Raw genomic sequence first — 15414 nt, 5'->3', positions numbered from 1 at the left:
AGGAGTAGAGCAGAAGCGGGTGGGGCCAGCAGCCTGGGTCCCAAGCCCGCTTGGCCACTCCCAGGCTTACCCTTGGGCAGGTTGTGATTTCTCTGACCTCCGGGGTCATTGTGAGGATGAGCATTAAGGAATGTAAAACACTTAGCACATAGTAGGCAATAAAGGCTATTGTCATGCAGTTGCAGGTGACTGTAGTGGCTGAAGATGTATGGGGGCCAGCACAAGTCAGTGCTTCCCTTCCACCTTCCCTACTGTGGTGGACTGGACTGTGGAAACCAGAGGGATTTAACTCTAAAGAGACAGCAATTATTGCTGGACCTCCTTTCAGTTTCTTACCAAGCTAGGCTCTCTCTAGGTCCCCTCATTCACACACAAGTCCATGCCGGTTGATTGAAGCCCCCCACCCCCACCCCCAGCAGTTGAGTTCTGGGTCTAGAGCCCCCCAGCCCTCCCCTCACAGCTCAGCCCACCCCCTGAGGACACGTCACGTGCCATCTCAAGGCCTCTATTGTCCCCCTAAGACTATGATGCAGACACCTTAGGTCTGCCCCTCACAGCCCTTGTGGTCCATGTCCCCTCTTAGGCCTCACCTAGAAGCCTTTCCAAGGTCCCACAGCAGCTGCAGCTTCTGCAGGACCATCAGGTGAGGAGAAGTGGCCTGTGACCCACTGATGGCCATAGAGACTAGGGCCATCATTTCTCCTGTTCTTAACCCAGGCTCTGCTCTAAGCATGCCCCTTGCACTGCCCCACCAGCATCATTCTGGCATCTAGGCCACACAGGGTAACCCAGATGCTGCCCCAGTGAGCCTCCCTCAAATGGTCTGTGCAGAGAGAAGTCATGAGGCATGGGCTGGATGAGAACCTGAACTCCAGAGACTGCCAGGCTGGGGCTTGAGTCCCTGCCCTGCAGCCTTCTAGACGTGTGACCTTGGGTGAGGAACTGACCCTCCCTAGGCCTCTACTTCCTCGTCTGTTGAATGGAGGTAATCTTTGGGACCTCAGAGTTAATACAAGGATTCACTGAGATCACAGGTGTAGTGAGTGCTGAGTAAGTGGTGGGTTTTATGAAGAGGTGTCCAAAATCCTGGCCAAGCAGTGTCCATCTCAGTTCCTAATTTTTTTCACGGAGGTATAACACATATGCAGTAAAATGCACAAGTCCCAAATGTTCAGTCCAATGAGCTTTTGCATTTACATGCGCCCCTTTAACCACCACCAGATCAAGACACAGCACATTTCCAGTTCTTTGCCAGGCTTCCTCACACCCACTGCCCGGTGATAATATACACCTTTATTCTGACATCTCTCACCACGGATCGGTTTTGCCTATTTGGGTAATACAGATAAATAGAGTTATACGACACGTACCTTTTGTGTCCGGCTCCTTTCATTCAGCATTATGCTGTCTGATTCATCCGTGTTGTTACGTGTATCCGTGATTCTGTCCTTATCACGGCCGCGTGATATTCCATTGTGTGACTGCACAGTAGCATATTATCCATTTTACCGTTGGTGGGCTTTTGTGGTGTGTTGAGTTTGGGGCTGTTAGGAAGAAAAGTGCTCTGGACATCCTTGTACATCCCCTCTGGTGGGCATCATTTCTGTTGGGGGTATACCAAGGAAGAGTACTGTTGGATCATAAGACATAGATCATGTTTCTTAGCTGATTTTTTTAAAGCTACTGTATCAAACATTGTTAGGGGGATCCCTGGGTGGCTCAGCGGTTTAGCGCCTGCCTTTGGCCCAGGGCGCGATCCTGGAGTCCCGGGATCGAGTCCGTGTCAGGCTCCCAGCATGGAGCCTGCTTCTTCCTCTGCCTATGTCTCTGCCTCTCTCTCTCTATGTCTATCATGAATACATAAATAAAATCTTTAAAAAAAAAAAAAAGTACTCCATGTCCATTACCTAATCCAATCCTCAGAATAATTCTTTAAAGTGGGCTGTCCTCATTTAGCAGATAGGGAAGATTGAGACAGAGCTGGGAGGTGATAGAGCCAGAATTCAAGCTGAGGCCACAGTCTATGTGTCTATACCGCCTGCCTCTTCTCCCAGACCCCCAGGACGGGCAGAGCCAGAGTGAATGGGACCAGCCCTCCAGTGAGCTGGCCGCCACCCCCAGCCTCCCTGCCATGGCCCTGTGGGGAGTTGGAGGCCACCGACACCCGGCTCCTCTCCCTCATCTTACGCAGTGAGCACGCCACCTGCGAAGGGGTGCACAGAGGGGTGGTAATGAACGTGCTCTAGGTGGCTGTAGCCACGCGTTTCAACAGTTGTTCTCGTTGGCTTTTGATTCCAAATGAGTAGGAAATGCTATTAGTTCAGGCCTCGCCTGCCGCATGGCAAGGCCCTGGGATAGGAGTGCAGTGAGACGAGAAATTGTGGAGATAAAACTAGTGTGAAATGGAGGCCTTCTCACAAGGCTGGATGTGTCCGTGCGAAATGAAGTTACTTCTGAGAAAACGAGATTTAAAGAGATTCTGCAGAATTAGATTACACTTTCAAATTTCCTTATTAAACAGGATTGATGCCGTGGAGGGGCCGCCGGCGGGCTCTGTTCGGGACCCTACTCTGCCGTTCTTGGCCCAGGTGCAGGCCCAGGGGGGCCCGAGCACCGTGCAGGTGGCTGGGACCCAGATTCCCTAAGACCACCAACTCCACCCCCTGGCAGCCAGAGTGGGTGTGAGAGGTGCGGGACTGCCTTTCCCTGCTGTGCATCATCTGCCGGCAGAACCTAGGGCTCTTGCTCTTCCGCTTCCTTGGGAAGGCGGTGTGGAGAACAGGGCGCCAGGCCTCTTACTCGTGGGTTTGGCTCAAATCAGAGCTCGATTTTGAGCTATGATCCACTTTTTTGGAAATGTGGTTTTTAAAAAGGCGGTAAAGGCACATGTGACCACTTGTGCATAGGTGTCTATAATACATGAGCACGCCCATCGTGTGTGTGCTCCGATGCGTGGGTGTGTATGTTCAGAGAACTTACTGTGCACCTGCTAGACGCTAGCACTGTGCTGGGGAGGTGGGATAAAACTGTTGTGGGGGAGAACCAGCAGACACAGTCCCACTTCTGGTGGACCCAGCATACATGTGATCATGTGTAAGTGCGCAAGTGTCCGTGTGCTGCTGTGCATATTTGCAGGCGTGTCCAGCATCTGTGTAGCTCTCTGTAACGCTCCCCTCCTGGGTCGGCGAGCACCTCATAGGTTAGCAGCACCAGCCTGACAGCATAGCAGATGAAGTCAGTGCTTGGGCCCTGGAGACCCACTGCCAGGACTCAAATCCCAGCTCTGTCCCCTACTAACAGTCTGACCCCAGACAGGCTGCAACTTTCTTGGGCCTCAATTTCCCCATGGTTAAAATGGGAATAATAATGGTATCTACCTCAGAAGGCAGCTGTGAGCTGAGCACTCGGAACTGAGCCCGGCTAGCACCGTGAGCCTGACCTCCCTGCAAGCTGCCCTCCGCCCCAGCCCTGGGGTAGCCCAATCTCTCTGCCAGAGGAGGAGAGGGGATGACCACAGTGAGGAGGGAAAGCCCCAGAACTGCCTTGGGTAGCTGTGCTGTGGTGTGTGGACACAGGTTTAGAAGCACTGCAGAGACACATAAAGAAATGATAAGTGCCCGTGGCCCCAGGGGGGCCCACCCTGAGCTGCCACCATGATCCCTTCCCTCCAACTTGTCAGTGAAGCAGCCTCTTGGACAAGCGGGGCTGCTTTGCCCTGCACACGTCTGCCGTGGCCACTAGACTGTCCTTTGGGAAACACTGGGCTCTAGCCGGTGCCTCTTTGACTTTAACCATGGTGGCACATTCAAATCAGTTTATTTGCCTCAAAGTAAGTGATCATCACTATTTGAGGGGCCCGAGATGGAGCTGTGACTCAGGTCATCCCTTCCCATGTGCCAGATGGGGTGACATTAATCAGAGCTAACTTTTGACTGCCAGGTCCAGTTAGTCCCAAGCACTTCACATAGATACTCCCTTATTCCTCATGGCAATTCTGTGACCTGTGGACCATATTCATACTCATTTTACAACAAAGAAACCTGAAGTACAGAGGAATTAATGTCACACAGTCAAAGGTGTCACAAACCCAAATTGAAGAATACTCTATAACTGGCCTGCAGTCTTCAAAAAATGCTAGTGTCTTGAAACACAAAGAGAGGCTTAGGAATTCCTCCAGATTTAAGTAGGCTAAACCTGACAAATGAATGCTACACATGATCCAGAATTTTATTTTGCCATAAAAGATACTATTGGAGGAATTGGTAAAATCTGAATAAAGTCTGCAGGTGATAGTGTTATATCAATGATAATTTCCTGGTTTTGCTCATTGAATTGTGGTTATGTGAGAGAATGTCCTTGCTTTTAGGAATTACACATGAGAGTATTTAGGAGTGTGACGCTTCATGCCTCAAACCAACTTGCAAATGAGTCAGGAGAAAAAATTATAGGGAGATACACAGGGAAGGATAAAGCAAATATGGTCAGATATTCATATTTAGGGAATCTAGGCACAAGGTATACAGGCTTCTTTCTATTTTGCAACTTCCCTTAAAGTTTGAAATTGCATCAAGATAAAAAGTTAGGGACACCTGGGTGGCTCAGTGGTTGAGCGTCTGCCTTTGACTCAGGGCATGATCCTGGGGTCCCGGGATTGAGTCCCACGTCAGGCTCCCTGCAGGGAGCCTGCTTCTCCCTCTGCCTGTGTCTCTGCCTCTCTCTGTGTGTCTCTCATGAATAAATAAATCTTAAAAAAAAAAAAAAAGATATAAAGTTAAAGGAAACAGGAACCAAGGGACAGAGCAGGGAGGGTGACCTGAGATGAATATTAATAATACTCCCCAGTTCCTATGTCAGTCCCCCCCTGGATGCCAGACTCAGCCATGGCTTCATATGTATGACCTTGTTCTGTCCTTGTTCTGTTACACCACCAAATGTGTGTAATGAGACCTCTATGGCTCCCATTTCACAGAAGCAAGCCGGAAAGATGAGGGATTTGCTCCAGACCTCCCAGCTACTGGGACAGTCCTCGGGCTGGCAAGTAGGCTCTCCTGAGTTCTAGCTCTGTGCCCTGAGCCTCACCCCCACTGCTGACTGAGTGTTGGTAGGGGGTGGGATGGGCAGGACCAGGCGCTTCTTCCTAGAGCGGTGGTGGAGGGAAGGTGCTGGTTCAGAAGATCCAGTTTACAGGATGGAGAAGGATATTATTCCAGGATTCTGCAGGGAGCAGATCCACAGTGCTATGCAGAACAAGCTGGCCTGTGCAGGGGACCTCAACTGCCAGATGGAGTTGCCGGCGGTGGCTGCAGTGGCACAGGGCATAGCTTGGAGTGACCCAGGGCTGGGTGGGGTGGCCATTCTAGGGTGGAGGACTGGCTTTGGAGGAGCTTGCTGGGAGGCCAGCAGGAGTGCTCCACAGCTGAGCTCAGCATGCTGTCCACGCTGGACACATCAGCAGGACCGGGAGCCGGTGGGCATGAGAAGTTCACATGTCCCCTATGGGGGTGGGGGTGCGGTTTGGCGGGAAGCAGGGGGGGCATCAACTGCTGAGGACTTGAGTCAGGCCTGGCAGGCCATTGGGGGGTCTGTGTAAGGCGGAGGGCTTTTCTCCTGGCTCGAGGGTGGGTGCAGGAAGAGCCGAATGACCTCTGGCAGTCCCTCCTGGTCACTGGAACTGTCTGGCTTTTCCCCAGATTAAAGAGCTGAGGGTAAGTGTCTGGCAGCCAGATGAGTCAGACTGGGAGGCTGCTTCCTCCTAGTGTCCGCCTGCCTGGCATAGAGGCGGGCTAGGGGTTTGGCCTATCTCCCCTCAAATGTCATCCCCCCACATACACACCCTGAGATTGAAGGGGAACTCACGGGCTACATGAACTGGTTTATTTTGCCAGGTCCCGTGTGTGTCTGAGCATGTGCCCACGCGTGCAGACAGGCTCAAACATCAGCCATTGTAAAATATCAGTGTTTTCATGGGTGACTAGTAATTACTGGGTAATGCTTTAAAACCTTTCCTGAAGGAGCGCAAAGCTGTTTTTTTCCTAAAGTCAGGAGTACATTAAAAGGATTACCATGTAGATTTGATTTTTAGATAACACTAAAATGGATCCCAAATGGACTTCAGCAAAGGGATGCTATCTCCTTAATGGAAAGTGCATGGCCCGAGGCTCAGCTCCCAGAGCCAGGCAGGGGAGGGAGGGAGGAAAGAGGTGTCTGCAGGGCTGACTGGCGGGCTGGGTGGGGGCTGGGGAGGCAGGGCAGGGTGGGGGAGTCCTGACCCGCTGGGGAGCATCTCACTCCATTTGAGGAGCAGGGGACCAGAGATGCCCCCTTTAAAAATCTCCTTGCCTTGCCAGGAGTGTTTTCAGGTCTCCTGAACTGGCCCAGAGAGACAGCAAACACAGTGGGGGTGCTCTGCATAGAAGGAAGGGTAGGTCAGACTTCTCCCAGGACCTCAGCCTTTCCAGGCAGAGAAGGCTCGGGCTTTCCCATATGCTCCGGGAGCTCCTTAGCCAGGCTGGCCCTGGAGTTCTGTGTCTCGGTGGACACCAGACACTGTTTGGCAGAAACCTTGCGGCTTCTTAAAAGTTCTCCAGGGCCCAGGAACTCTGCTTCCTGGGCCTTACAGAGCACTGCCGTGAGCCAGATCCAGCTCAGGCACAGGTGGGGTGCAAGGGACCTGGGGTAGCTTGTGACCTCCCTCCTCTTGGCCTCCCTGAGTCCCATAGGTTCCAGGTCCCCCAGTGATGGAGCTGCCAGCTAGTGCTCTGGTTCGCAGCTCTGTGGGCTCTGCTGCTAGGCATGCTGGGGCCTGAGCTGAGAAGGCCAGCCTGTCCAGGAGCCATGCCAGCTGGCAGGACAGACACTTCCGGTGCTGGGCTCCTTCCTCATTTTGGTGTATAACTTAGTGGATCGGGTGTATCCTGTGCATGTGGATATTCCAGTTACCTCCTGCTAGTGATAGCACAGGGGTGGAGCCCTGGGATGGCCCGGGCCTGCCGCCCGTCCAGGTGAGCAAGGGGAGAATCACCAGCTTCGTGGGGCTGTACTTGGAGGCCTGGCCCGAGCTCTTCCAAGTTGGTGGGTGTACAAGTAGCTATGCCGCTGTGTGCTCCCTCCTCAGGACCCAGGGACGGTAGGCGCACCCTGGGACCCACAGACCTCCCCACATCCGGCTCTCCTAATCCCTCCCCTGTTTGCCCACACCTGATTCGTCCCTGTAGGCCTGGCCTTGGAAAGAACCCTGCCGAGCCCCCTGAGCTCTCAGGGATGCCCGCTCTGCAGCTGGCTTCCATGGCCTCCTCAGAGCTCTGTGACCAGGCTGGACCCTGCCAGAGGAGACACAGGCGTCCTCAGCCTCATCACTCTCTCAGACCAATTAACCTTTAGAGCTGCATTAAGGAAATTAGGCAGCAAGCGTCCCAGCTCACAGGCCCTGCGGGGACAGGTGGAAGGAGAGTCCACTGCCGCCTGTGCTGCCTCCCCTCTGCCCTCATCTGTCCTGCTGTTCCTGGGCTCTCGAGGGCCCCCTCCCCAAGACAGGTCTGGAGAGGCGCAAGGCATGGGATGGGGGAAGATGACTCTAGGGCTCTGGAGTCCTTTGGAGGCGATGGGGCCAGGAGGAGAGCCGACTTCACCGGCTGGGTGGTGAGCCAGGAAGGGGTGGGCTGTTCCCTCTAGAGTGGACTGCATGCCCCTGAGCCTCGGTCAAGGAAGACACACCCCCACCCACCGTCTTCATGAGGGGTTCTCAGGCAACTCTTCCAGGCACCCCCAGCTGCCCCCATCCTGGGTCTGGACCCTGAGACTCCCTGCATTTCCATCCAAGCAGTCTTCACCGCATTCAAACCTCAGGGCTCCTCATGGATGTCCAGACTCAGGATGACCTCTGTGCCCACCTCCTCCTCAACTGTTGCTCCCTGTGGTCACTCCTTGTGGCCCCAAGGCCAGGGGCTAGGAGCCCTGTGTATGTGTGCACACCTGCCTGCACCCTCTGTGTATGTGTGCGCACCTGCCTGCATCCTGCACCTGTGTGCCTGAGGTGTGCATGAGTTACACACCTGCCTGCTGGGAGGTCAGCCTCTCCTTCTGGTAAACTCCATGCTGGAATGCCCACCCTTTGTATTTTTTCTTGTATGTTGAGAAGCATGCATGGGCCCAGGAGGGGGCCCATGGCTCAGAGATTCTTGTCCTGGTGGAAGGAGCAAGGATTCAGACACTCAGAATGTCCCCTCCCTCAGACTAGGGCAGGTTGGAAGTTTGAATCTAGCTAGAAGCATTCCTGAGGAGAGCCCCAACTAGGCCAGGCCCAGGTGCCTCCCTGCACGCTTCTGCTCCCCACTGGGGGTGTCATGGGCCATCCCACTTTCTTCCTGATTCCCTCACAGTTCTACATGAGTAAACCAAGAGGCTGTAGGCTGACTTTTTAGGTTCAAGTGGCCAGAGGCACAAACAATGTGAGAAAGTCTTGAGATATGAGAAAGACCTGGGAGTTCTGGTGGACCCAAGCCCATTATGAGATTCCGGTCTTAGGGCCACTGAAAGAACCAGTCAGATGGTGGCTCCCTGAGGAGACTTTTAGGCCTTCCATCGAGCAGACCACACAGGAGGCAGTGGCCGGATGGGGAGAAACAGCTCAGAGGGGCTGGGCCTTGGGGCTGTGTGTGTACTTCGCGGTGCTGCCCACAGCTTCCAGAGGGACCTCCGAAGGGCAGGGAACAGACTGTGCCGTGCAGCTCAAAGGACAGGCCCTGGGGTGGTGGGGTGGTTGCCAAGGAGAAAGTGAGGACTCCAGGAACCCCAGCCCTGGAGAGGGCAGCAGGGAGAAGCAGGGAGCCCCAGAGTCGACCGTGTGTGCATCTGCCTGTCGTGCGTCCACCTGCAGGCGTGCCGATGCTCTCCGTCCAGCCCAAGGGGAAGCAGAAGGGCTGTGCGGGCTGCAACCGGAAGATCAAGGACCGCTACCTGCTGAAGGCCCTGGACAAGTACTGGCACGAGGACTGCCTCAAGTGCGCCTGCTGTGACTGCCGCCTGGGCGAGGTGGGCTCCACCCTCTACACCAAGGCCAACCTCATCCTGTGCCGCCGCGACTACCTGAGGTGGGCCTCCCGCTGGCCCCAGCCCCCTGGGGGCTCAGCACAGCTCCTGCCTCTAGACCCAGTGTGCCCAGCCCCGACCATGACCGTCCTGGCCCCGCGCTGCTCCCCTGCATGTCCGCAGAGCCACATTTCCCTGCTTGCCTCGGTGCCCGGCACAGGTCCTAATAAGCAAGCCTTTGCAACCACTGGGCCCCTGAGACAAGTTTCCCTCAAGCGCTGGGCTGGCTCTGCCCATCCTTGCCAGGTGCTTCTGACCCACCCCATCCCTGGAATCTGGGAGGGGACACCTCAGAGGGCTTCCAGGAGCAGGTGGGGAAGCTCTGACTTCTGTGGGCCTCTCCTGCCCGGTGAAGTCTTGCCTCCTCCTCCCCGTGCCCAGCAGGCCCTGGCATTAGACACTCGGGTGCCCGGGGAGCCCGGCAGGTACCAGACCCTGGGAGAAGGAGCGCTGATGTTGGAGCTTAAAGACCTGGATTTGAACTGGCTCTGAACCTTCTGGCTTCTCACTTTCTCCAAGCCACAGCGTGTCCCTCTGTGTGAGGACTGAAGCTTCCCCAGCTTGCAGTCCTTGGAGCTCTAACCCACCCTCCCCCACGACCTGGATCCTATTCCCTGGGGCTGTCTCCCCCAATTAACCCTCCCTTAGGCCACTTATGACATCAGCAAGGCTGGAAAGAGGCCACAGCGCGGGGGCCTTGGCTGAGACCCAGCATCTACATTTGGCTGGGTGGTGGCCTGGCCTTGCGAGGAAGGAAGGCCCATTGCGTTAATTAATAGGTCGGGCAAGAGCTTCGTGGGGCTCCCTCCACTGGGTCTGGGCTGTGGTAGGGGGTGGGGTTATCAGTGGAGGCTCCCCTACTTTCGGGAAGAGCCTGAGGTTTACCTGCCCGCGCCTTCTCTTTCAACTTCTGCCTTCAGCAGACGTTTTTAAAAGCATAGCGACGATCCAGGATCTGTGACTCAGTGCTCTTCCCTGGGCTGGGGGGGAAAGGGCTGTGGCTAGGAGGAGGGGTTAAGGAAGGATATTTCTGGGGACTCACCCCTTGATGACCTGGAAGGGGCCTCCAAGTGTGAAGGTTTTGGACATCCCCTGAAGGTATTTTTTTCTGGGCTCTAGCAGAGGCCAAGGAATGACTCTGAGGCCAGGTAGGTCAGTGGGCTGGGCTGGATGGGGTGGGGGGGTCTTCCTTAGGCTGCTTAGCCCCAGAGAATGGCTGTCCTGAGCCCGCCGCCTCTGCAGCCACTGCCCATTGGGCCGGGGGCAGTGAGGCCCCCCTTGGCAGGCAGATGTTGTGGCCCAGCCTTTGTCTGCCTTAATCTGAGCCACCAGGCAGCTCAGGCTGATGAATAATGGAGCCAAGCTCATCTGCAGGCGCCTGAGCCTGAGCTGGACAAATCAGGGATTAGAGGGTCTCGCACCCGCTTCTCAGCTCCCTCGCCTCACTCGGGGCTTGCTCAGCCAGTGTGCAGAAAAGAGGCAAGGAGGAGCCTGGCTGGCTCAGACCATTAGAACACCCGGCCAGGGACTGGCCTGCATGGGGAGAAAGGGGGTGGCCTATCCCTAGAGCACTACAACCAGCAGCTCAGAGGAGGGATGCCTGCATGAAAGAGGCCGTGTGCCAGGTGTCCTTGGAACTTTCTTCGGGCATCAGTCCTATTTTACAAGCATCTTTGAACCAGGTCACCTACTCCAGCACCCCCTTTTGAAAAAAGGATAAACTGAGATCCAGGAAAAGGAAGAAGGGATTTAGGCAAGTCACCCAGTGAGTTGGTTGCAGAAAAAGATCACTCCGTAGGGTTGTTGTCAGGATTAAACGAGTTGATCTTAGTAAAGCCCTCAGAACAGTGCCTGGCACATGGTAAACACCCTCTGTATAAGTGTTCACTAAGTGGTCTGTGACAGAGTTTACAGAAGTTTCCACAACAAGGCTATGAAGGAGGCACTTCAGTCTCCATTTTACAGTCAAAATAAATGAGGCTCAGAGAGACCCATGACCAGCCTGAGGGCAGGCAGGCCACCTCTGAATTCAAGCTTGTGTGGCTCTGGAGTCCTCGCTTGGGGCCCAGCCCAGTGTTCTTTCTGGATGCTAACCGGTCCCCAGGGGTGGGCTCTGAGAGGGGGGTCTTGTCAGCTCAGCCCCGGGGATGGGCAGTGTCACCCAACTCCTGAGCTCCCCCCTGGGTGGCTGGGCCAATTTCTCTGAATTCCGATCTCTTAGCAGGATCTAGATGCTGCCCTCTGTGCTCCTTCCCCCTTGCCCAGGCCCACCTGCTAAGCCCATGGGGGTAGGGAACCACGGGGCCCTGAGTAGGGCCCCTAAGCCCTCTGCACCCTTCCCTTGGCAGGCTTTTCGGCACCACAGGAAACTGCGCCGCCTGCAGCAAGCTGATCCCAGCCTTCGAGATGGTGATGCGGGCCCGGGACAACGTATATCACCTCGACTGCTTCGCATGCCAGCTCTGCAACCAGAGGTGAGTGCTGGACCTTGGCAGACCAAAGACGCCCAGCAGGCCCCAGCTGACGCCTGCTGGGACAAATGCTGCGGCGGTGTCCGCAAAAATGTGTGTTCTGTGCATTAACGTGGTTGTGTGTCACGTTGAGTGTGCATGTGCATATGTGTGTTTCGTGTGCCTGAGCCCCGTAGCCAAATGTGTGTCCTCCAGCACTGTTGTGGGCATGTTTGTAGGGCACAGGTCTGGGTGAGTGTAATGGGTCATGCATGCATGAGCTTACCATGTATGTACATGTGTGAGTTTTTATATGTCTGTGTACAAGGCAGGTATGTGTGTGCTGTGTGTGCGAGTGTGTGCATGATGGTTGATGTCTGAGTATGAATGCGCACATGTACAAGGGTTCTGTATGAGTGCCCTGTGCCCTTGTGAGCGTGCCCTCTGGATGTGCATGTATGTACATTTAGTGAGAAGGTGTCCCTAGACCTGGAAGGCCATTCCTTTATGGGAACAGCTACTCGCTCCTGTGGTTCTGGTTCCAGCCCAGCCACCCTTCTGGTCTTTTGGCCCTTACGCAGTGTCCCAGCCCTGTGGGAGGCCCCTGGGACCCAGAGAGCCAGAACCCCTCAGCCCTGTCTGGGAACCTAGCACTAGGAGACAGGCCCTTCTCTTGGGAGTCCTCATGTCAGGAAGGAGCTCCTACAAGTGTTCCCAGAGGATGAGGTCCTGAGGGACCTGCAGGGAACACTGAGGGGGGGATAGCTGGGGGCTTGGTCAGACCCGGTGTAAAGAGGGCTCAGTGAAGTTGCAGTGCCACCTGGTGGTTGGATTGAGATCTGCTGCGACTGGCCCTCTGACCCTGGGGTCCCCCCAAAGACCTAGCCACCCTGGGAACATCTTTGGGGGAAAGGGCTGAATCGTCCAGTGCTTTAGAAGGACTGGGGGAGGTGGGTAGCAAAGCAAGGCCTTCTTTGAGTTGGGGGGGAAGATAGTGGGACAGGGTTATCTCCTCCTTGCTCCGGGAAACCTCCAGATTCTGTTCAAAGGAACAGTTTTATGGAGTCATGCTCTTAAGTTGGGGAGAGGAAAAGGATAGAAAAATCAGGGCACCTGAGTGGCTCAGTCAGTTAAGCATCTGCCTTTGGCTCAGGTCATGATCTCAGGGTCCCGGGATCGAGTCCTACATTGGGCTCCCTGCTCCATGGGGCATCTGCTTCTCCCTCTCCCTTTGCCCCTCCCCCTGCTTATTCATTCTCTCTCTCTCTCTCTCTCTCTCTCTCTCTCTCTGTCAAATAAATAAAACATTTCTTTAAAAAAGGATAGAAAAAGCAGCCATTTTACCCCTCCCTCCTTTCCCATTTTTTTTTCTACTTCTCTCCATCTCCTCTCTCTCGATCCTTTTCTGTTTCTTTGACCTTCTCTCTCTTTCTCCCTCTCTGGGACTGGCTTAGGTTATTCCTACACCTTCCCACCGACCCTGCCCCTTCATGGAAGACCTTACTGTGGCCCAGACTTGTCTGTCTATCCTAAACCCCAGACTACAGGGCCCGGCTGAGGGCTGGGCTGACCCAGGGTGATTGAACAGGTTTGCCATGAGATTTTGGGGATCCCTCTTGGAAAGTTCAAGGAGCAGACTCTCCAGGACCTCAGTTCTCATATGTCTACCTCCCGGGCTGGGCTGGGGCCTGTCTGGAGCCCCCACCATCCACTGGGACCCCTCCATGGCCTCTCTCTCTCCTGCTTGGATTTTCCAGATTTTGTGTGGGAGACAAATTCTTCCTGAAGAACAACATGATCTTGTGTCAGATGGACTATGAGGAGGGACAGCTCAATGGCACCTTTGAATCCCAGGTTCAGTAATGCCCGGCGCCTGGCCTCCAGGCCCATCTGTCCGTCTGCCTGTCTGCCCGTCTGCCCGTCTGCCCACCCGCCTGGCCGGCCAGCCACTCTCCTGCCGATTAGAACTCCTCCGTCCTCGATGGGAGGGACGGCCCTTCCTCTGCCGCCCGTCTGTGTGTGACCCCTCCTGGGGCCAGGCTGGGCCTGTACAGTCTGTCTTCTGTATATAAATGGGAACATTTATTTTATGAGAAATGTAATGCGATTTTATTACTGGCGTGGATTAAACTTATGAATGTTTCCGGGGAGGTTACTGTGTGTTGATCACATGACTGACGCAGACCTGGGGTCCCTCCCCTCTGCTCGGGAGTGGAATGGGGCCCTCCCCTGTACCCCTCCAAAGCAGGTCATGGGGCTCAGCATGTGCTCTGCTGAGCAGGGCAGGGAAGCTGCAGGTGGGCTTTATGGGAAAGAAAAGCTGGAGGGAAGGGGACGAGCCCACGCATCCCACAGCTGGAGGTGGAACTGAGGTGTCCTCCCCTCCCGCAGCAGATCATATACCATGGCCCCCCAAGATAAAGAGAGGCAAGGTGAACCCCTCCCTTACCTGGGTTCCACCAGCCAGGAACCCAACCTTGGCCTGCCCCACAGTAAGACCCCAAATCCTGAGCCCCGTGGCAATACCATTCTCAAACCCCTCTTCCCTTTCAGGGTGATGGACAGCATTTGCTGTCTCCTCCCTGCAGCTTGGGCCTGACCTGGGGCCCACCTTTCTGCTCTTCTGGGTGAGCGAGAACAATCCTGTTTGCCTGTATTCAGCCCACACAGGCTAGAGGCTTTCACTCATTCATTCAGCAAACCTTAATCCACTCTGTCTCAGCTCCATGCTGCAAGCACCAGACATGCAGATGGATCGTGGACCAGCCACAGTCCTGCCCCTGAGGAGGAGGGAGAAAGCCAGGAAAGCAAACGGAACACATCACAGTGAGGATGAGCACCTGGGACAGGCCTCTGCCCTTCCACGGACCAGAACCACTTGCAACGACTGCGGAGACTCAGAGATAGACCGTCCAGTGGACACACACAGTCAGATCCGCGTGCTGGCAGGCAGGAAACGTGGACGCACAAGCAGATGGGTGTGTAGGCAGAAGTAGGCAGGGACAGCCAGACAGACAGCCAGGCAGATGCCCAGGGCACTTTCCATCCGCTGGCTCAGCCAGGCTCAGCCAGGCTCACCCAGGGCAGCAGGAGTGCTGTCTTGCTCTTGGCTGCAGCCACAGCACCAAGCGCAGAGCCTGGAACTGAGAAGGGATCACTAAATGGTATTAAAAATAGGGACTCCTTGGATCCAAAGCCTGAATGGGGAAGGCTGTTTGGACAGGCTCCCCTAACCATCAGGCCTCTCGCTCCTCCTTCTCTGGGGACTTCTCACTCTGGCCTCAGACCAGAGAGCCCAGGGCCAGTGGAGCCTGCCCCCTGCTTCCAGCCCTTCCACATGTCACCCTGCCCCGGGCCTGCTCCTCTATTTTGAGTGAAGTGGGAAGATGGCACAGCCCTTGGGGCACTTGGAGCAGGCCACCTCTCCACATTGTGGTTTTGTGGCCAGTGGTCCAATCAGCCCATGGGCAGGGATTACTAAGGCTGAGGATCTCCGGGTGGGGGTTCTCATCTGTGGGGCATCCGCCTTCTGCCACGGAGCAGCACCCAGGTGTATGACGGAGAAGAGGGGCAAAGAGCCAGGCGGCCTGGCTGCAGTGGGTTTTTGTGTGTGACACGCCTGATGGGACTATGAGACCGGGGAGCTGAGTGTGTACGGCTGTGAGAGATGGTGACTGAGTCCGAGTGCATGAATTTGAGGACGGGTCTGTCGTGCGGAATTTGCTCGCTCAGCTTGGAAAAGCAAATCATTTCCCTGAATGATGGCAGAGTCCCCGGTGCCAGACCCTCTCTGGGTCCTCAGGCCAAGGAGGGCTGTGCCCACCCCTAGGGCCCCAACTCCTAACTTCAGAGTTTACTGCAGATGAAGTTGTAACAC

At 55.2% G+C, this 15414-nt stretch overlaps 1 protein-coding gene across 6 annotated transcripts in view; it reads left to right on the top strand.

Annotated features, from left to right (window-relative positions):
- LMO1 (LIM domain only 1) overlaps nt 1–13687 on the top strand; it is a 52332-nt gene extending 38645 nt beyond the window's left edge. For 5 of the 6 annotated variants that reach the window (XM_038568973.1, XM_038568971.1, XM_038568970.1 and 2 more), the window contains 3 exons: nt 8876–9089; nt 11436–11561; nt 13295–13687. In XM_038568973.1, coding sequence (XP_038424901.1) covers nt 8884–9089; nt 11436–11561; nt 13295–13400 — 438 coding nt within the window. In that variant the 5' untranslated portion in view covers nt 8876–8883 and the 3' untranslated portion in view covers nt 13401–13687. Of the gene's footprint in view, nt 1–6853; nt 7002–8875; nt 9090–11435; nt 11562–13294 lie in introns of those variants that run through there. The other variant, XM_038568972.1, reaches the window with a different exon arrangement.
- Nucleotides 13688–15414: the final 1727 nt, after the last annotated feature.

Source organism: Canis lupus, chromosome 21 (genome assembly GCF_011100685.1).
Source record: "Canis lupus familiaris isolate Mischka breed German Shepherd chromosome 21, alternate assembly UU_Cfam_GSD_1.0, whole genome shotgun sequence".
Taxonomy (NCBI): Eukaryota; Metazoa; Chordata; class Mammalia; order Carnivora; family Canidae; genus Canis; species Canis lupus.
Note: the sequence above shows the minus strand (reverse complement) of the source record. Positions and strands in the feature narration are given on the sequence as shown.